Below are 22,378 nucleotides of genomic sequence, written 5' to 3' on the forward strand. Positions count from 1 at the left end.
GCTACAAGAGAGCACACAACAAGAGTGTTACTGAAATTTCACTAAATTATACTTGGTGAAAACCAGCTGTGGAACACTGACAGGGAGAAGTCTGTAATCTGGACCAACAGCGTCTTCCCCTGTGCTTAAGAGCCTCTCAGAGGAGGCACTTGTCGGTGGGCAGGCCAAATATTTGATTGCCACTCGAGCCAGTGCAGGATATTGTGCCATTTTTGCTGACCAGTATGAGGTCACTGGGTCAGAGGCCAGTGACTGTGTGCTGCTCTCTGCTAGGTAAGTCTCCACTAAACCTGATGATGTCACTGTCTTTGATGCTGCATTATTAGCTGTAAGACTGTGCATCGCACCCCAAAACAGGCTTGTTGGCTTGCTCCTGGTGTCCTCTGATTCTTGCATCACAACTGATGAAGAGCCATTTCCACCTGCTGAAGGTGTGCTGTCCTGCTCCAACAACTCCTCAACCTCCACCGCCACAGCAGCTTTCAGCCTTCCGAAATCCAGCTTGCTAAGAAGTGCCATGGGCATTATCTTAAATCTGGGGTCCAGCAGCGTGGCTTTAAAGTAAGTGTTGGTGGGCGTTTCAAAGACATGTTGGAAATGTTCCTCGAGGTGGCTCTGCAGTAAGCCAACTAGCTGGCGCGTCTCTAACAGATCACTCACATCTTTATTTGCTATAAGTTTGTTCAGTGCAGCTCTGAGGGCCTGGATGCATGGAATCACAGAGGAAATAGAAGAATCATCTTGGCACACTGTGCAGGTTGCCTCCTCAAATGGCTCCAATACTTTGACAATGGCCTCCATTAAAGTCCACTGATGCTCTGACAGCGACCCACCGAGGTCCACCTCTGTGGACATGGCAACCAGTGCCTTCTTCTGCTCCAGCAGGCGTTGCAGCATGAACAACACAGTGTTCCACCTGGTCGGCACATCATGAACTAAGGCAGCCTCAGTAAGGCCAAGTTTATCCTGTATCTCATGCAGTTTAGCTACAGCTGTATTTGACATGTGGACAGTGTTGGTGATTTGTCTCGCAGTGTTGATGACACTAACCACACCGTGGCACTCTTCAATAGCTCCTGTTACAATCAAATGCAGGGAGTGAGCCATGCACCTAATGTGCTCAAAGCCACTGTCGGACATGGCTTTCACCATATTGCAGGTGTTGTTAGTTACAAAGAACTCAACAGTAAATCTGTGTGGAATCAGAGTCTGCCACTCTTCAACAAGGTCCTCGAGGTGTTGCAAGATTTCTGCTGGAGTGTAGTCCGTATCGATGACTTTCATACTGAGCAGTGCGTTGACACGTTTATGCATCACAACCCCACCACCTGATACATTCTGTGTAAACCAATGTCCTGTGAGTGACAGGTAGGAACTAACAGAGAACTTTCTGGTCCAAATATCAGCTGTGCAGTGCACAACGTTGCCCTCAATGTTCTTAAGGCTCTCCTTCACTTTAGATTTGACTCTTTGGTGAAGCTGTGGTACAACTGTGTTGCTGAAGTGGATGGCCGCTGGGAGTGTGTAATGAGGGGCCACCACATTCATGAGTTTAGAGAAGCCTTTGTTCTCCACAAATGAGTACGGCAAAAGATCTGTGCAGATCATTTCACCCACACTTTCAGTGATTGCCTGGGTCAGTGGCTGATTTGGTAGCTCGAGGGCTTCAGATTGGAAATCCGGGAAGACAAGTGGGGCAAAGGGCAGTATGTCAGGTGGGGTAGGGGCTGACTGGGATCTCCTGCTGCTCTGAGTGCTACGAATGCCTGCCACATTTCGATGTTTGTAGTGCATGTGGTTGTGCATGGTGCTGGTGGTGAGATGTCCTAGATCCTTGCCTCTGCTCACGACTCTCTTGCATATGTTGCACATCACCTTGGTCACATCGTCTTCACAAGTGGTGAAATATTTCCAGATTGCACTCTTATTTCTTCTTTTCTTTTTTGTTGGTGTGTCACCTACATCTTGTTGCTGATCACTAGCAGCAGCAGCAGCAGCAGCAGCATTTTCATAGTCTGTCAAGTCTTCAATCTTAACAATATCCACAGCATCCATGACTGACTGCTGACTACAATATTAATAATCACTCTACAAGATAATAAGACTTGATACGCGGACCTCTCTCAGCCGGTCGACATACATTAGATCTTCCTGTGATGCACTTGTCTCATTCACTTAATGAAAAAACACGTCCGTTAGTTGTTTTCACTCAGCATATGAGCCCTGCTCCTCCTCCTCCTCCTCCTCCTCCTCCTCTTTCAGCAGCCGGTGCACCGGGCGGACAGCAGCGGCGCCATTTTGAATGTACAGAATAAATCCTCGGATGACCCAAAATAAACTCTCTTGTAGCCTGACAGTGTCAGATATTCAGCAGTCTCGTGTTTTACTGGAGTTCGACATTTTGTTTTGCTTTCCTCTGTTTTCCCTCTTCTTCGTTTCTGTATTCTTCTTCTTCTTCGTTCATTTTCCTGTAGGTTTTTTGTGCCGCTGGTGCGTTGCTGCCCCCCACAGGCGACATGGAGAAATGACAAAGATGTGTTTCAGTATATGGAGTAAGTCTGTGGAATGGTTTAGGAATAGAAATTAAAGTGTGTAATACACACAATAGATTCAAAAGGTTATTTAAAATGCAACAAATACAACATATAATACAAAAATCCATAATAAAACAACTCATTCTCATTGATGGATATAAGTGTTTCTAATTTTAGATCTTTTGAAGATTGTTCATGTCCAAGGTGCAGAGTAGAAAAATGCAGTTTTTCCCGGAGTGCATTAAAAAGCAACCAGAGCCAACACACAGAAGGGAGCAGAGGTAGGCCGGAAGTTTGCTCAATATTTCTTAATAGATGAAAATATACCAGTGCTGTTGTCTGTGAGTGGTCTATGACGTCCAACCCTCCAAATCATAAAGAATGCAGTGATGAGTGAGTGACTTTGTGTTTGTAATAAAACATAGAGATGTGTGGTAAACTGAATCAAGGCTATGTAAAAAGAAGAAGGTTGCATGTATATACAATATGTCACCGTAATCAAAATATACTTAAAGTATTAAAAGTAAAAACTCTCATTATGTATAATGGCCCATTTCAGAATTATATACAGGCTATTATATTACTGAATATAATCACTGATGCAACTATGTGTTCATCATTTTAATGTTGCAGCTCTAAAGGTGGAGTTAATTTAAATTGTCCTGTACACTGCTGGTTGGTTTAATATATAAGAATATATGATAACCTATTTGCTATTTTAGATTACTGATACAAGATATAAATTAACTAAGTAACTAGGAACTAAAGCTTTAAACATGTATTGGATTAAAAAGTGCAATATTTACCTCTGAAGTGTAGCTGAGTGTAAGTAGAACGTAGCATAAGATGGAAATACTCAAGTAAGGACAAGTACCTCCAAAAAGTACCCAAGTACAATAGTTTAGTAAATGTAGGTAGTTACAGTATGTTCAGCCACTGCGTAAAAGCCATGAGTACTGGCTTGCAAACTACCCCAGTTTGAGTATTTTCTTTTCAGTTTAGTTTGGTTTATTTCAGTCATTTCTCAACAGGACCAAAAAGGTGTAGATTAAAGCCTCAGCTTATGACACCTACCCATTTATAATTATTTTTGTCAGAATTATTCAGAGCAACAAAAGAAAGTAACAGAAACTCAGTATATAAAGGCCTATTGTCATGGGTGCAGATCTAATGACAAGTTTGGGGGGGACACAATCAGTTGTGATTTTTTTTTAATTGCACGCGTGCAAATCATGCCCACAGAGCGCTTGAGATTGCCAGCATATTTCACGATTTCATAGAGGCTCATCACCATCACCAAGTCATTCAAAAAGCACTACAAAGAGAATCATATGCTTACCTTTACCTTTACTGTTTATTTCTCTTAAACAGCCAGTAGTACATGGAACCAGCCATCACCCTCCTTTTCACTGCTTCGCTGTTAGTTAATGCTACTTCTAGTTTCAGGGTCTCAGGCATGTTATGTCCACTCATGTTCTCATCTCTCGCCTCTCACTGATTCCCATTTCTCCTCATCATCTTCCCTTTCTCCCAGTATATAGGACTACTGTATACATTTGTTCAATTTGAATTATTTAAGCTATTTAGAATTAGGGGGGGGGGGGGGGGACGGACAATTTGTGTTTTTCAGAATTTGGGGGGGGACGACGACGACGACGACGACGACGACGACGACATGTCCCCCCCCCATCCCCCCCGGGATCTGCACCCATGCCTATTGTCTACCCCAAAAAATCCCAAACACATTTCATGTACACTCTGGTGTTCAAACTTCAGTGTTCTATTGTTAATCATCTTGTGTTTAAATGTGTTGTGATTGGCTGCTACCTTGCGCAGGTCTCTCTTGTAGAAGATTTTCAATCTCAATGGGACTTCCTGGTTAAATAAAGGTTAAATAAAAATAAATGTACAAAAAAAGATACTTTTGTACTTTTATTTAAGATGTTGAATGCAGGACTTTTACTTGTAACAGTGTATTTGTGTCTTGTAGTAATGGTACTTTAACTCAAGTCAAAGATCTGAACATTTCCTCCACCACTTCTTGTACATATATCTGTCCAGAATTCAGAACTAAAGTGTGAATTCATTTTTTAAATAGGATCTTAGTGGCAGACTGTACTGTGATTCATCATTGCAGTTTGGATTCATCTTGGAGTGGGCGCCCTCTACTGACCACAGGGACACTAAACACCTGATTCAGTTATTTGTTTCCTGTTAATTAGATGTGAATCTTTATTCTTTAATATTACTCGGAGATTTTGTGACCAAAAGCAGGACAAGAAAGGGATAAACGATGTAACTTTCAATCAACACCATGGGTTATCTATTCTGATTATTTATTATTTTCAACAGAGTGAAGGAAGCCCCGCATCAGCAAGGCATCAAAAAATTAATTAAAAACTCTTAGTGTTCCTCTCCACGGAAATCTTTAGTAAAAGGCGAAAGATTTATACGATCTGAAGAGAAACAAGAGTGTACTGATGATAATGTGAAACTCTGGACGACCCCATTCTCCGCCATGTCATCCTCACTCAGGTTTCACTGTACAGACGAGACATTATACACATTATTTATAGTCAATCATTTCATCCAGAAACATAAACAGTGTATGATGAAGACCTCCAATAATCACACATGCTGATGGGAAACAAATAAAAAAGTTTAGCCTGCAACGACCGCACGCGCGCAATGCATTGTGGGAATACGGCGGCCCTGACTACGTCTCTTTCTTAAAAAGTTAAACTTGTAGAATAAAAACTCTTCCTTCGCCTTTCGCAAGAACACGAAACATGAAACGTGTCACATGTGGGTCTGTGTCACTATAAACTGGAACAGTTTTACTCTCTGCTTACAAGCATTCACTCGCAAACCAATCAGAGATTACATATGTGTCAAGAGAGTAGCCTGTGGTGTCACAGGGTCGCCGATATTTGGCTGTCAGGCCTGATCGATTCATAGATAGGTGCACACATTACGACATGTTTTAACCACAATTTCTATGCGAACTCTTTTTGGACTTTGGACAAAATTAATATTGGTAAGCAGACAAACGAAGACATAATGGGCAGTTAGACCATCTAGACACAGCTTCTGCATGTACTTATGTGATATGGTCAAGCAATTACTCAGTGATGTTATGGCTGGGTTTGCTTTATGATGCCATGGAGCCAACTCACATACACATACACATATAACATATAAAATAACACACCAATTAAACTAATACCCTGGAGCAGAAACTATCCATATTCCCTGAGGAACCCACTGCCATGGGTATTATGAATTTAACAATTATATCCAAACTATTTTCTTTTGGCAAAATCAGAAAGTTCTCCCTTTGGCACTGCACCTATAAAATTAATTGAAATGTCATTGTATTCAGCTTTACAATAATCTTTAAGTTAGTGCGACATATATGAGATCTAAAATGAAAACAAGCCATAAGATGCATCAGAAGGTTTTTTTCAGTATCATTCTCACTCAGATTTTACTGTAAAAAAACAACCAAACAAACAAACAAAAAAAAACAACATTAATTAAAATACACGCTGTCTACAACAACAACCCCACTTAACTGCACCAAAAACCTGTCAATGATAGATAAATGTGAACAGGTTCTATGCATTGTGGGAATATGACACATTTTCAGCCTTGTATTTTTTATCCTCTATTTTTAATGCTAAAAAAAGCATTAACTTAATATTTATTTATTGTATCCACCAGTGTATTTGAGTTTTAGAAGTTGGGAAATGACCAAAATAAACCAAACAAAATTGAAAGAAAATACTCAAACCTAGTACTCATGACTTTACTAAAGTACTTAAGTACTATTTTAAGGTACTTGTGCTTAACTTGAGTATTTCCATCTTATGCTACGGTCTACTTACACTCAGCTACACTTCAGAGGTAAATATTGCACTTTTTAATCCAATACGTGTTTAAAGCTTTAGTTCCTAGTTACTGGGTTTTATATTTGCACCAATAATCTAAATTTGCAAATAGGTCATCACATATTCTTTTTACCAGCTGCAACAGTAAAGTGATGGATAGCTGTATCAATAATTACATTAAACAAAATAACATCAACCAGTCTGCATAAACAAAAATCACTGGCACTTCCAAACGGTGTTACAATAAGATAAAGAACCTTTGAGTTTCAAACGGTGTTACAATAACATAAAAAACCTTTGAGTTTCAATTTTCAACAAAGTGAGAGAAGCCCCGCGTTAGCAGGGCATCAAAAAATTAATTAAAACTCTTACTGTTCCTCTCCACGGAAATCTTTAGTAAAAGGCGAAAGATTTATACGATCTGAAGAGAAACAAGAGTGTACTGATGATAATGTGAAACTCTGGACGACCCCATTCTCCGCCATGTCATCCTCACTCAGGTTTCACTGTACAGACGAGACATTATACACATTATTTATAATCAGTCATTTCATCCAGACACATAAACCGTGTATGATGAAGACCTCCAATAATCACACATGCTGATAGGAAACACATAAAACAGTTTAGCTTGCAACGACCGCACGCGCGCAATGCATTGTGGGAATATGGCGGCCCTGACCACGCCCCCTCCTTTTTTTTAAAAAAGTTAAACTTGTAGAACAAAAACTCCTCCTCCTCCTTTCGCAAAAACATATCATGAAACGTGTCACATGTGGGTCTGTGTCACTATAAACTGGAACAGTTTTACTCTGCTTACAAGCATTCACTCGCAAACCAATCAGAGATTACATATGTGTCAAGAGAGTAGCCTGTGGTGTCACCCCCTAGCTGTCAGTTACGTGCACACATTATGACATGTTTTGACAACAATTTAACAGCGAACTCTTTTTGGACTTTGGACAGAATTAACATTGGTAACCAAAGAATCACAGACACAGAATAGGCAGCTAGTCCATCTAGACACAGCTTCTACATGTACTTATGTGATATGGTCAAGAGATTAATCAATCATGTTATGGCTGGGTTTGCTTTGTGATGCCATGGAGCCAACTCACATACACATGGTAAAAATGGAGCCAGGAGCAATGTAATGACAGGAGAGATGAAAAAACCTGCATTAAAAATAATAATACTAAAAACAAAGGCTAATCATTACCCTAAAACTTTTGACCCCACTGATCAGATGTAAAAAGATGCTGCAAACACTTGGCCAGGGGTTCCCATGTGATCATGTCCTCACTATCACTGCCAAAACTCAACACTGTGGATGTTCAAATTTAATAACACACCAATCAAACTAATACCCTGGAGCAGAGAGTACACATTTATTCCCTGAAGAACTAAAGAGACTTTTTATTCCTGAATGACATCAACTTCACACTCACTTTTCCAAGTAAACTTGGTCTACTGGTTCTGCAATTAATAACGTTACAGAGAGCTCATACACAACATACATTCAGAACAGCTCAGCCTGACTTCCAAGATGCTTTAACATTCATGATGTAGCTTCTACATTAAGAACTCTGCAATGTGTAATGCAGATTTACCAACTATATTCAAAAGTCCAGCCTTTGGCACTGCACCTATGAAATTAATTGAAGAGTCGTCTTATTCAACTTTACACTAATCTGTAAGAAAGTGTGACACATATATGAGATCTAAAATGAAAACGAGCCATAAGATGCATCAAGTTTTTGTAAGTATCATTCTCACTCAGGTTTAACTGTTAAAAATACCATTAATTAAAATACACGCTGTGTATAACAACGACCCCACTTAACTGCACCAAAAACCTGTGGATGATGGGTAAATGTGAACAGGTCCTTTATTTTTAATGCTAAAAAAAGCATTAACTTAATGTTTATTTATTGTATCTACCAGCATATTTGACTTTTAGAAGTTGGGAAATGACCGAAATAAACCAAACTAAATTGAAAGAAAATACTCAAACTGGTAAGTTTGCGAGCCAGTACTCATGACTTTTACACATACAAGTGCTGTACTTAAGTACTATTTTAAGGTACTCCTACTTAACTTGAGTATTTCCATTTTATGCTACGTTCTACTTACACTCAGCTACACTTCAGAGGTAAATATTGCACTTTTTACTCCAATACATGTTTAAAGGTTTAGTTCCTAGTTACTGGGTTTTATATTTTGCACCAACAATCTAAATTTGCAAATAGTTAATCACATACTTTTACTTAAAATGTTGAATGCAAGACCTTTGCTTGTAACAGTGCATTTCTGTTTAGTAGTAATGGTAATTTCACTCAAGTCGAAGATCTGAATACTTCCCCCACCACTTCTTGTACAAAGATCTGTCCAGAATTCAGAACTAAAGTGTCCAAACAAATGTTTTAAATAAGATCTCAGTGGCAGACTGTATGGTGGTCACTCATTGCAGTTTGGATTTATCTTGATGTGGGCGCCCCCTACTGACCACAGGGACACTAAACACTTGACTCAGGCATTTGTTTCCTGTAAATATGGTGTGAATCTTGTTCGTTCTGAAATCCTTCAGACTAAGTTTTGTGAAGAAAGAGTCGAACAGCAACAACACAGTTAGCTACAACAATAGATTATGGGTTCATAATCGATTACTGCAGTGGAATAATTAATTCAAAGCACCATTATTTACTTTTCTACAGAATAAGGGAAGCCCCGCGTTAGCAGGGCATCAAAAAATTAATTAAAACTCTTAGTGTTCCTCTCCACGGAAATCTTTAGTAAAAGGCGAAAGATTTATACGATCTGAAGAGAAACAAGAGTGTACTGATGATAATGTGAAACTCTGGACGACCCCATTCTCCGCCATGTCATCCTCACTCAGGTTTCACTGTACAGACGAGATATTATACACATTATTTATAATCAGTCATTTCATCCAGACACATAAACCGTGTATGATGAAGACCTCCAATAATCGCACATGCTGATAGAAAACACATAAAACAGTTTAGCTTGCAAAGACTGCACGCGCGCTGTGCATTGTGGGAATATGGGAAGCCTGACCACGCCCATTCTTTTAAAAAATTAAATATTCAGGAAAAAAACTCTTCCTTCTCCTTTCACAAGAACAGGAAACATGAAACGTGTCACATGTGGGTCTGTGTCACTATAAACTGGAACAGTTTTACTCTCTGCTTACAAGCATTCACTCGCAAACCAATCAGAGATTACATATGTGTCAAGAGAGTAGCCTGTGGTGTCACCCCCTAGCTGTCAGTTACGTGCACACATTATGACATGTTTTGACAAATTAACACCTACACAATGATTTCTAGGCGAAATCCTTTTGGACTTTGGACAAATTAACATTGGCAACCAAAGAAATAAAGACACAATGGGCAGTTAGACCATCTAGACACAGCTTCTCAATTTACTTATGTGATATGGTCAAGAGATTAATAAGTGATGTTATGGCTGGGTTTGCTTTATGATGCCACTGAGCCAACTCACATAAACATGGTAAACATGGAGCCAATGTAATGAAATAAGAGCTGACAACACTGCATTTCAAATATAAAAAACAAAAAAAAAACAGACTAACCATGCCCTAAAGCTTTTGACTGTATAACTGACATGATTGCGTAAACAATGACAGACTATTAAGTTTTGATTTTTAACAACGTAAGGAAGCCCCACGTTAGCAGGGCATCAAAAAATTAGTTGAAACTCTTAATGTTCCTCTCCACGGAAATCTTTAGTAAAAGGCGAAAGATTTATACGATCTGAAGAGAAACAAGAGTGTACTGATGATAATATGAAACTCTGGACGACTCCATTCTCCGCCATGTCATCCTCACTCAGGTTTCACTGTACAGACGAGACATTATACACATTATTTATAATCAGCCATGTAAGTCAGAAAGTTCTGCCTTAGGAGCTGCAGTTATAAAATTAATCGAAAAGTCGTCCTATTCCACTTTACAATAATCTTTCAGAAACAGTGAGACATATATGAGATGTATGAAAACGAGTCATGAAATGCATTAGGAAGTTCACCATCTAACAGAGGAGTAAAAAATGCAGTTAACTAAAATACACGCTGTCTACAACAACGACCCCACTAAATTGCACCAAAATCCTGCGGATGATAGATAAATAATGTGAACTGTAAACGCCACACACGCGCTATGCATTGTGGGACTATGACGACCCTGGCAGCGCCTCTGTTTTTTAAAGTCGCTTCTAGGATTAAAACTCTTCTTTTTACTTTCGCCAGAAGATTGTGTAACTCTTAAATTAAGAGAGGACGTGAAATGTTGTACATATAAAGTCGTTAAGTTTACTGTTATTGAGTTTGCAACGGTCTACTCGTGCGCATGCGCATACAAAACAGAGATTGGATTTCATTCAAGAGAGTAATCCTCAGTGTCAGGGGGTCCGTGTTGTGAGAATATCTAACTGTCCGGTAATTTATTTCTAGCAAGGTCGGTCTAGATGCTAATATGGCACTTAATGTAGCAGTTAACCATTTTCAACAATATGCTTACTGAATTATGTTCCGTTTTTAGACAACATAATTTGTGGAAAAGGGGGAAAAGAGAAAGAAAGTAAAGAAGCGAAGACATGAGGAGTTTTAAATGGTTATCTGATAGGGTAGCTAACGTTACCATCCAAAGACAGCCTCTGCAAAGTTTACTTATATGGTCCTAAACTGTTTTTTGGTTGGGTATGCCATATGAAGTCAACTCACATAAACATGGGCCTAAAAATGCGAAATAGCATACCTATAAATTCATTAAGTATGGGCTAACTATTTGTCTTCTATCAGATATTACAAGACGTTGCAAACACTTTCCCAGTTGTTCCCCCATGAAGGCTACAATGTCCTCATTATCACTGACAACACTGAACGCTGCAGCACTTCTAATTAACACCACTTGGAGTAGAGAGGGATATTTATCCCCTGGAGAACAGAGGCCTTATCACCTGTGCGACATTAACTTCACACTCACCACAATAGGCCTGACTGTACAAAGGTCGTTAACAAAGCCAACTAAAACAACATTTATTTAGGCTACTTCATGAATGCAGCCCACTGCTCCAGTGCCGTCCACAGTTTAAGGGTGTCACTGAACACAAAACTTCGTGATGTAACCTGCAAGTATGGCTTCCATTAGGTGGTGCTGCATCCCCGTCGAGACAACATCCGACTCTGGTCCTGTTTGTTTGGCTTGTCAGCTATAAATCCTACTCATTAGCCATAGTCTACAGGTATGACCGCAGGCCCATGTTGGAATCATACACTGTATTTAAACATGGACAACATCTCTCCACTTACCCACATTGTACAAATATGAAGTCAAAGTATCCCAAATATCCTATTTTGCGCTGGTGATGTAATTTACAACCGGAGTCTGCACCGTAAACTCGACTTCTCCGCGAACTCGAGTCCGGCCCATACATCCGTCCGACCAATCGCGAGCAGCGTCATTGACTGCAAGCACACCATAGCTAGCCCAACTAACACCAACCTTATCACAAAAACAAACACTTTAACATTCATAAGGATATTAACAACCACCTAACATGACAAAAAAAAAGATAGGTGATATCAGCTAAATTGGGCCACTTTTTGGTTAATCACTTGGGAAACTAAGACAAAACAATGTATGACATTTGATTGTGTTCCTATTATTAACAATGACTGTTTTTAATATTTTTGTTTTGAATTTATATAATAAAATATAATTGTTAAGACCCTACAGCTGTTGAAACATCAGCTGTCCCCCATTTTTGAGATGTGCAGTGTTCAGGTAAAATGGGCCACCTGATCAGCTAAAATGGGCCACTCAAACTGCAAAGTGAAACAGTCATTTTTCATAATACAATCAAATCATCTTTAATATCAACACACATAGCACAATAGAACATTACATTGAAATACATTAAACATCCTTTCTTTTTCCTCTCTCTTCCTTTCTCCTCCTCTCGTTTCCTGTCTTCCTTTCTCCTCATCTCCTTTCCTCTCTCTTCCTTTCTCCTCATCTCCTTTCCTCTCTCTTCCTTTCTCCTCATCTCTCTTCCTTCTTGTTTGCCATACTGTAATTATAGTTTCATGTTACTTTACTTAACCATCTTCCACTATCACTTCTAGGCTACAGTACATGCCTCTTTCACCTTTCCCTTTCTTGTGTGTGTGTGTGTGTGTCTGTGTGTGACTGAGCGCTAGCTAGTGAGAGCTAGCTCACGATGCGCCCTGGACCAGAGCTAACACACACATACATAATTACAAAGGAAAATGTGAAGAGGCCTGTAATATACAATAATATAATAATATAGTATTTATATATTAATACTTTTTAATAAGAAAAAACATCAAAATATTTGCTAAAACTCAACTCAGAACGTGGCTCATTTTAGCTGAAATGTGTGGCCCAATTTACCTGAACACATTAAGGTAAATTGGGCCACTAACAAAAAATGCTTTTTCAGAAAAAATAATTTTATTTAGCACAACATTAGCATTATATCTGATGGAGGCCATCAGGGCATGTATTATACATCATTATTTATATATGTACAGTTGTTTTTTATTGAATTATCAACCTTATCATTGACAGTTAAGATTTGGTATGTCAGGGCACTCACCATGCAGTTCTCTGGAGCAGTCTTGCTTTGCCCCACCCACCATAGCAACCATAGACCAATCAAATCAATTGTTACATGTCAAGTACTGTTGCGGCAACAGTTTGAAATCATTTGCATTCATTGGCTGTTAACTTTTAAAGAGCTGAGACGCTCAAACCTTAAATTTTTTTTTAAATTTTTTTAATTTTATATACTTTATTAATCCCCAAGGGGAAATTCAACTTTTCACTCTGTTGTCAATTACACACAGGTCCGAACACACACATGCACAAACTGGACCTATACATGCACTAAGTGGAGAGATGTCAGAGTGGGCTGCCCATGACAGGCGCTCTGAGCGGTTGGGGGGTTCGGTGCCTTGCTCAGGGGCACCTCGGCAGTGCCCAGGAGGTGAACTGGCACCTCTCCAGCTACCAGTCCACGCTCCATATTTAAATGGCCCATTTTACCTGATGGCCCAATTTAGCTGATGTCACCCTACTTGATGTTTAAGCCTGCTCTGAGTTTTTAGATTGGCCTGCGTCCCTTGGAGTGTATACTAAAGTGGGATGTAGACTATAGCCTACTTGTGTGTTGAATCTACGTTGTACTTACACCGTGGGCTCTGGCTTGATGTAGAGCCCACGGTGTACCCTATGCCCTAACTTGACGTGCACCTCCTCAGACATGTAACTGCACAATGCGGTGACGTGTTTTGTTTGTGAATCCTGTGAGTTACATTGAAGCCGATTTGTGTACTTGTGTTTGAAATTGTCGCTATTAAGTTTTGGAGGTGTAACTGCAGAGTGACACAGACACACTGCAGCACAAATATTAATGCTCATAATGGTGTAGGCTACGTGCTTAGGCTACAGCGTATACTCTGAGTCTGCACAGAGCTGACGCACAAATATAAATCTGCCTTAACATAGAGGGGCCAGGGATTGATGACCTGTACTGCAACCAGCCGCCAGGGGGCAATAGAGATATTTGGCTTCACTTTTAGTGGAGCGTCATGTTGTCTATCTTAATCATGCAGTCTATTTGAAGTCTATATGAATCAATGAATTTCGCAAAGTGACAAATCAGTAACTTTGAAAACACTAATAGAGAATATGGAAGATACATCAAGAAGCAGATTCCCTCTGCCCTCCCTCCACTTCAGAGAGTGTTCCAAGAATGAGTCTTAAAACTAAGGAAACTCTAATAATTTTTTCCTTAGTTAAAACCTGGAAATGAGGTAGCATTTTAATACTCCTGGTTTCCTCAGCTCAAAGTCAGTGGGTGTTTTTGAACGGGTGCTTGGTTAGAAGCCAAAAATGAGGTCTGGTTAACACAAACTTAAGAAATTTTCATGTTTTGTCCCACAAGATAAAATACTCCAGGAAATAGGACACCATTCGTGAATTTTGAAACTTTACTGTGTCTTGAAAAAGATGGTTGCTGAGTGGCTAAATGAGACTACAGAATGTCATCACGCCAAACATGGCTTCAGCCTCGTTGGTGGTGTCATGGGACCGCAGTGTAGTTCCCTTAGCTTCGTGTTAGCTTTTTACTTCTGGCGATTGCACTTAGGCTTCAAAAATCATAAAACTGGTGTTCATTTGTGAAGGATATCTCGTTGAACAAAACATGTCAGTAGGCTATCAGTAGCGTTTGTTTGCCAGAGTTTATTCTGCAATAAGTCAATGGAAAAATCCCACTGGCACCAGAGCAACTAACTTCCGCATCAGCCTGCAGAAAAATGTCATCCCTGGAGTGCTTCATTAACACAATCAAAGATGGTTTGTTGTCACACGTCTGTTTCCATTTACAATTGTCGTTCTGATTGTATGGTATTTATTAATACATTTTACCAGAACTGTCTTCATAGCAGTGCTACAATGCAAGCTACTCACAAACATTAATCTTTACACGAGTATGGTAATAAGCTACAAGCCAGCTTACAATGTTAAGGTAGCCTACTTTAATACGGGAGAGCACGAAATGTAATGTGTTTCTGTATGTACACAGGCTCTGTGTATTAAAGACAACTTGTCTGGTTGGTTAGTATTTGCAGTGATTTGTTGGCTTGAAATTCCACTGATAGGCTGAGGCAGTGGCAGAATCTCACCAGACTTGTCAGTGATTTTTACAGTTCCCGGAGAGAGCCCTTGTCATTTTGTCAGCCTCCCCGTGGCTACAGTGTGCGGGGACAGCGGGGAGGGCTGTCAAACTGTGCCCGCCTGAGAGCGCCTTTCCCCGGGTTGATGAGTCTTAATAAGGGCCGGCCAGGTGGTGAAATTGAGCAGTGTGTGTGTGTGTGTGTGTGTGTGTGTGTGTGTGTGTGTGTGTTTAAATATTTAGTGCGACATTGTTTCTATTACAATCATTACCAATTAGCCCTGTACAAATGCGGATTATTCTCCCTTGATTAATTCTCACTGCGCGCAATTTTCATCCTGAGGCAATTGCTTTGTTTTATTTTTTGCTCATGTTAAATGAAGTAGTGTGTGTGTGTGTGTGTGTGTGTGTGTGTGTGTGTGTGTGTGTGTGTAGGGGTAGAGAGAGGAAGGAAAGATGGAGGGAGGGAGTGAGCTGGGAGAGCTGGTGGGGGGGGGAGAGGAGGCGCACTGAGCCCAATATTCACTCCAGATCTTGGGGATTTTCGAGTCTCTCACTGCGGAGTGTCTTCTCTACTTTTGAAGTGAGTGTAAGCTTTAACTCAGTAAATCACCACTTATACAGCCGGGCACATTGCCTCCGAGACGCTCTGGCTCTCTGCATGGAGACACATTACTGCTGTTGCTGCAAAATGAGGGTGCTGTGTTTGAACTTTGCCATCACCTGTCTGTGGCTTCTCCCTTCAGCGGTGAGTGTGATCAGCGATCAGCCGCCTTTCCTTTGCTCTGCTCCCGATGTTGTGTTGCTCATTATTAACGCAAGGTGTTGTTGTAGTGGCACTTCTTTGTACTTCTAATTTGTGGTCCATTTCAAATTCCCTCATGTATTGTTCAGCCACTCTTCATCATATTGCAGCATTGCTGCACAGTCAAGCAGTGGTGTTTTTGGTGTTTCTTGATTTGAGAAAGGGAATCCATTAGGCCTAATAATCAATCAGCATCAGTGATTTCTGAAAGATTTTACACAGCTAAAAATAAAATCAGTTTTATGGCAGTTTGACAAACACTGTAGTGATTTTAAGGAGCAGAAGAACTCCAGTTAACTGACATGTGCTCAGCTGTGACTCTGGTGAGTTTCTTTTGTCTTTCTGACACTGGTTTGAGACTTGACTTTCTTCTGATTTGAGGTTCAGCTTGGACTTTCAAGTCTTAAAAATGTTCCTATGAAAAATTTGAGGCATGTTGTTTTATTCAAGAAATAAAATCTGCACTGATCTTTTCTTCTGATATGATTTATTTTGAATTGAAGATCTCGGGATGTGACACTGTCTCAGGACTTGATCAAAGTTGACTCCTGCGTTAGATGGTGAAGTTCAGCCAGAATGGGTCTGTTCCATCCTCGAAATTTTAATTAGTTCTGGTTTCGTGGTCTGTGATTCTCTTTCAGGCATATTTGTAATTTAATCATCTCTCCTGCCTTTAATTGAACTGAGCAGCCAACTGCAACATCTATATCTGTGGTACTGCAGTTGACAGGTTAAAAACCTCAAAGCAACCTAATTTTGTGCTTTATTAGTCGAACTAAATGATTGTGCAGGCTTTGTCAGTTTAAAAACGTTTATCCCCCTTGGGTTTCAGAAACATTGTCACTTTATTTTTTTGTTAAGTTGTGAAAAACCAAACTCTCACATTAAGGATCTTTTTCGCCAATGGCAAAACAGTTCTCACTGTCCTTAAAATGCAATTAGGCTCCTGCTCTTCGGTTTCTCAGTTTTTGTGCCTCTGTAGGTGCCTTTGCACAGGTGTTGTGCGTGCAGCCACTCCAGCATGCAGTCACTGTGCTGGCATCTTGACACAGAGCCAATGACACGGCTGTCACACAGTGGGCTCCAATTAGGGTAGGTGAGAACAGCACATAGCTGGAGATTTAGGCTTGTAACAATAGGCACAGCTGGAACTCACTTGGTTACAGGAAAAGACAGAGATTGGCACACAGGGCCGGGGTGCTCGGGGTGATGTGAATTCCACTTGTTGGTGAGAAATAATGATATCCTTGGAGCTGTTTATTCAGAAATCTGGGGGAGAATGACACTAAATCTCCAAGTGCCTTCGACACATTATGATGAAAATGGAAATCAGGTCTTAAACGAGGTGCACAGACCTTTTTGCCCAACTCATGTCTCAGTTCTCTAGAGTAGGGCTGGGCTATTTATCAGTATTATATAGATATTGGCTTAGATTTTGGATCTTACAATATCATAACTATTGTCTTTTCCTGGTTTTAAAGGCTGCATTACAGCAAAGTGACGTCATTTTCTGAACTTAACAGACTGTTCCAGCTGTTCTATCATTTGCCTTCACCCATGTAGTCATTAAATCCAAATTATTGATGACTATTTGTGGAAAATCTTATTGTGCAAATCGGTATTGTAGTGTTTGAGATCAGTCTTTGTTTCAAGACCATGTTTTAAAGTTTACTGTCTCGTCTCGTACTTGACCACATTTTTACTTGGTCTTATCTGTCTTAGGCAAAGAGGACTCAGGATTTTGTTTCACGTTTGGTCAAGACCACAACTTCAGAGATATCACTAAATTGCCTGTGCAAAAAAGGAGTGTTGACTAAAGACAAAAAGGATGATTTCATCTCTTTGTATTTGTTTGCCCAGAGAAAACAAAGGAAAATTCCCACATATAAAAGTCATCTCTTTCAACTGTTTCATTCAGTCATTTCTCATGGTGCACTTATATATATATACACACACACACACACACACACACATATTTACAGTATCAGGCAATAAAAGACATGACTGAAGAGCAATCGTCAGTTGTTTTCTGTGGGGTGTTTTTATGGGAATGTGGATCCTTCATATCAGTTTGAGGAGTGCCTATGGTTTGCATGTTCCTACTGAAAGTCTGTTATAAAGTGTGGGACTTGCACTGGTCTGGTCTTGTCTCGGTTTCGATACACTCTGGTCTTGGTCCTGACTTGGTCCCAGTTTAGGTGGTCTTCACATCACACCACCCTACAACATTGCTGCATAATGGATATCGTGGTATTTGGTCAAAAATATAGTGACATTTGATTTTCTCCATATCGTCCATCCCTACTCTAATGAGGCACAAAAAACTTTGAATTGTCTCTCACACTGCATCCACACATCCACTTAAAAATGGAAGTGTATAATGAGAAAAAATAAAGTCTTGACACTTGGATTCACCAGACTTGTCATTAGTTTTCACACTGAACGCAGTGATTTTTGTTAACATTGCTATGTTATGATTGTGTCTGCACGCTTGATATGTTTAAACATATCAGAGCTCTGCATGTCAGCTGTGCAATGAATCTCAGTGAAATCAGTTACATTAACAGCCTGGTTAATGACTGAATTTATTGGGATTTGAGTGTTTTAATCAACACAAGCGCAGCTGGCTGCCTGGCTGATAATAAGCTGCTTCATCAATCTGAATATGCACTTAATTTTCAAAGTCTCACTTCTTTTATGTTTTTTTTATGCAGTGCTATTGTTTAACTGAGAGGGAAAGTCAGGTGGAGTTAATCGTGTTTCTGTATTTTACTGACGTACTCCGCTCTGTGTAAGCCATGAAAACAAAAATATGTTTTTGTCATTGTGATTTAAGTAATATCACTATGAAAAAACCAAACAAATACTGCTTCATATCAAAATGTTTAGCTCTTTTAGCAATGAGCACTGTACTGTCTCATCTTGGGAAAGTGATCTTCCACATATTTTTGAGAAACCTTTATAAAGTGTTTCTACAAAAATACGAGGGAAAGGAAGAGGAAGAGGGAGAATGTGTGTGTGGATGGAGAATTGCAATGACAGATACAGTAAGTGAATAAAACATGAACTGCACTTCATATGAAATAATAACCTGACAAGGTGAATCCAGGTGAAAACTTAATCCCCTATTAATTTCAAGTAATCCAAATCAATGTAAGAATGGAAACTTGGGTATTTAAGGGGATTCTAAGCTCAGAGGAAGTATGGAAAAGATGCTGCTAACCCTTTGCAGATTTTTAGCCTTTTAATACATAATGTACATTTACATGTACTGTTGAATATATATATATTATTTTATTGATTCCCTGTAGTTTCTTCAGCAGTGACCTGTCTGTTGTCCCTCTCTCTTCCAAGCATATTGATTAATAAGCCCACAGACACGGTCCGTCATCAAGGTCGCATTGAAAAGAGGATTGGGAGTTTTAACAAGGGAGTGAGAGAGAGCGTGAGGGAGGACAGCCAAATTAAAATGTGTTAATGCCAACATGAATGTGTGCATGATCCTCGTCACTGTAGTCCTTGCCCGAAGAAGCTGACCTATTGATCACAGTCAATTTCAAGTTGTTCTCATTCAGAGGACATCAGAGCATAATTATTTTAATCGATTATCTGCTACCTTGTGATGTAGCTACAGTGAAACTGTCCTTCACTTGCGGTCATCCTGGTGGTCCAGAGCCCTCTTTCCTCTCTCTCATCTGGCACAAAACAAATTCCTGTGATACTGTATTTACTGTATTGAGAGTTGGCAGTCGTTTCTTCTTCCACAGAGCGTATATTTATTATGAATGAGCTCTTCAAACCATCTATCAGTAATAAAGTACCTCTGAAGACTGTGAAAATATATAAAGACAGCTATGGTGTTGCTCTCACAGTTAACCATATGGGCCAATTTCCCTCGGGATAAATAAAGTTCTATCATTACCCATCAGCACAGAAGCTGTATGAACTATCTGAGTGTGTCAAACTGACACAGACCTCATACTCTGTTTAAACCTTTAAAACTGTGAACTATTTCACTATATTATGTCAGTGACCTGCTTTTGTTGCACACTATTAAAAAGAAATGGAAGAAAGGCAAGATCATAAAAGATAAGATGAAGTGGACATTACTTTTTACCAAAACCTGAGGTACACTTTTTCTTTAATTCTGTGCTTTAAAGGTCCAGTGTGTAGGATTTTTATCAGCATAAATGGTACATAATATTCATTACTATATTTTCATTGGTTTATAATCTGCTGAAAATGAGATTTGTTGTGATTTTGTCACTTTAGAGTGAGCTTTTTATATCTACTCACTGAGTGGGCCCTCTTCTATGGAATCAGCCATGTTGTTTCTACAGTAGCCCAGAATGGACAAATCAAACACTTGCTCTAGATAGGGCCATTCACATATTTGTGTCGGACACTGTAGATCTCCCCACATGCTTGGCACACAGGAGAAGTTTCCATTCTGCAACCTCACTGCTCGAGGCCACTAAACCCAACACACTGGACCTCTAAAATGTTGGTTCACTCAAATATCAACAATGATTATCACTAAAATCTAGTAGAGCCTGGTCATGCAAAGACATGCAGTTTTATTTGCCCAGGTCTTGAGATATCTGTCCCTGAAATATCAGCATCCACCCCAAAACAATAGTAAAATTTTGTTCATGAAATTTTTTGGGTTTGTGTTTTAGCAGCACAGAAAATCAGCAGCAACATGTCTCATCAGAAACAGTGTCCCTGTTACTCTGGATCGTCCACAGAACACACTGTCCTTGTTTATTTTATAACAGGGACTGTTTCCTTGGCAGAGGGTGGTTCCACAAACTAGCTCCACAAACAAAATTCCTTTCACCTCCATTGCGTTGAGGGAGCAGCAGAAACTGATATCTATAAGATAAAACTGATCTCTATAAGATATAAGATAAAAACAAACTATCTGCAGAGCTATGGAAGGTAGCTGAGAAAATATGCTTTTGGGGGGGGTGAATTTCACCCTCTGATTAGGAAAAAAGGAGCACTCTGAATATTAAGGTTTCCTTAATTTACATTTTGCTCTCCACAGGTCCAAGAAACAGCCAAGCCCTTGGACTTTCAGAGCCAACAATGGAGAGAGGATGAAGGAGGGACAGGAGACACTGTCGGAGCTTTGAAAGTTAAACATATCTTCAAAGACTTACAGATCATCTCCACAAAACAGAAAACACCTGCTTATGGTTCTCTCGGCCCATATGGGTGGCCTCAGAACTTCTCCCAAGCTCTTGACCAGTATCTGTACCGCCCTCCTCCTAAATCCAAACCTCCTGCAAAAACATCCACAAAGGCGAAGAAGATCCTGGGCTGGGGAGATTTTTACTTCAATGTGAAAACATTAAAGTTCAGCCTCCTGGTGACAGGAAAAATCGTGGACCACATTAATGGCACGTTCAGTGTTTACTTCCGCCACAACTCGTCTCGTCTGGGGAACATATCCGTCAGCATCGTCCCACCCTCCAAAGCAGTAGGATGGGAGGTTTTGGATCCAGCAGCTCAGAGCGATCAAACCAAAAACTCAGTCCTGGTTCCAGATCTGACATCCCAGTTCCAGAGTCCACCTCAGTCCACCAGCTCCACTCCTCCAGACCAGCAGAAGCACCAGCAAGACATGATGATGGTGACCGAACTCAACTGCCGGATTGAATACCAGAGAACCAACCGCTCCAAGAAGACCAAGCCCTGCATGTACGACCCGGGGCAGACCTGCTACTCAGAAAACACCCAGTCCCAGGCAGCCTGGATCTGCGCCAAACCCTTTAAGGTTATATGCATCTTCATCGCCTTCACTGGCACCGATTACAGGCTGGTGCAGAAAGTCTGTCCGGACCACAACTTTCAGACAGAGCAGAACCAGCAGCACTTCGGATGACAGATTCTGGGATTTCATGCGTCTGTCAAAGTCATGTATTCATTTTGCATCGAGACTGACTGTTTTTTTATACGCTGTTGCAAACAACATGTCAATGAGTGCACTTGTGTTAATGTGTTCATGAGATTAATGAGGTTTATAATGTGAGCTTTGTGTTGTCTGAACTCATCTGCTGAAAGCTCTGCATTGTCTTAAAAAATTGCTTAATTAACCATATCAATTTTTGTAGTGTTTTCTGGTTTTCTTAATATGCGTTGATAGAAGGAAAGACTTGAAATCCATAATTTGATATTTACATTTTAAAAAAAAAATATGATTTGTTAGCTCACAAGTTATACAAAATCTGTAGAGACTGAATCACCACCATCACTTTTTGAAACTCAAACTTCAAGTGTTTTGCTTTTCCTATAAAATGAATTCTTTGCCTGTTCAATGTACAGTGACTGATTAGATGTTTCTTCTTCAAAGAACTGATACAGCGTGAGATGAAACAGATGATTTATTGTTGCCGTCA

The 22,378-nt window shown here is 40.0% G+C and overlaps 2 protein-coding genes and 4 non-coding genes across 6 annotated transcripts; 1 reads left to right on the top strand and 5 right to left on the bottom strand.

Annotated features, from left to right (window-relative positions):
• Positions 1-27: 27 nt before the first annotated feature.
• On the bottom strand, positions 28-2,055 carry LOC144464197 (zinc finger BED domain-containing protein 4-like). Its single transcript, XM_078170418.1, has one exon. The coding sequence runs from the start codon at positions 2,053-2,055 to the stop codon at positions 28-30; it is 2,028 nt and encodes a 675-aa protein (XP_078026544.1).
• A 2,840-nt stretch (positions 2,056-4,895) lies between these two features.
• LOC117259008 (U5 spliceosomal RNA) lies at positions 4,896-5,010 on the bottom strand. The gene has a single exon (XR_004501810.1). It is a non-coding gene; the product is annotated as a U5 spliceosomal RNA (small nuclear RNA).
• Positions 5,011-6,751: 1,741 nt separating this feature from the next.
• On the bottom strand, positions 6,752-6,865 carry LOC117259010 (U5 spliceosomal RNA). Its single transcript, XR_004501812.2, has one exon. It is a non-coding gene; the product is annotated as a U5 spliceosomal RNA (small nuclear RNA).
• Positions 6,866-9,147: 2,282 nt separating this feature from the next.
• On the bottom strand, positions 9,148-9,261 carry LOC117258996 (U5 spliceosomal RNA). The gene has a single exon (XR_004501798.2). It is a non-coding gene; the product is annotated as a U5 spliceosomal RNA (small nuclear RNA).
• Positions 9,262-10,127: 866 nt separating this feature from the next.
• On the bottom strand, positions 10,128-10,241 carry LOC117258998 (U5 spliceosomal RNA). Its single transcript, XR_004501800.1, has one exon. It is a non-coding gene; the product is annotated as a U5 spliceosomal RNA (small nuclear RNA).
• Positions 10,242-15,708: 5,467 nt separating this feature from the next.
• LOC117258582 (neurexophilin-2-like) lies at positions 15,709-22,368 on the top strand. Its single transcript, XM_033629606.2, has 2 exons — positions 15,709-15,917; positions 21,025-22,368. The coding sequence occupies exons 1-2, from the start codon at positions 15,831-15,833 to the stop codon at positions 21,862-21,864; spliced, it is 927 nt and encodes a 308-aa protein (XP_033485497.1). The 5' UTR covers positions 15,709-15,830; the 3' UTR covers positions 21,865-22,368.
• The last annotated feature ends 10 nt before the right edge of the window (positions 22,369-22,378 follow it).

The sequence above is a fragment of the Epinephelus lanceolatus genome, chromosome 8, assembly GCF_041903045.1.
Source record: "Epinephelus lanceolatus isolate andai-2023 chromosome 8, ASM4190304v1, whole genome shotgun sequence".
Taxonomy (NCBI): domain Eukaryota; kingdom Metazoa; phylum Chordata; class Actinopteri; order Perciformes; family Serranidae; genus Epinephelus; species Epinephelus lanceolatus.

Excerpts from the sequence above, each read along its gene's own strand:
- LOC117258582 (XM_033629606.2), top strand. The coding sequence starts at position 15,831 with ATGGAGACACATTACTGCTGTTGCTGCAAAATGAGGGTGCTGTGTTTG. Across the intron at positions 15,918-21,024 it reads TGTGGCTTCTCCCTTCAGCG|GTCCAAGAAACAGCCAAGCC; the intron begins GTGAGTGTGATC and ends TGCTCTCCACAG.
- LOC144464197 (XM_078170418.1), bottom strand. The coding sequence starts at position 2,055 with ATGGATGCTGTGGATATTGTTAAGATTGAAGACTTGACAGACTATGAA.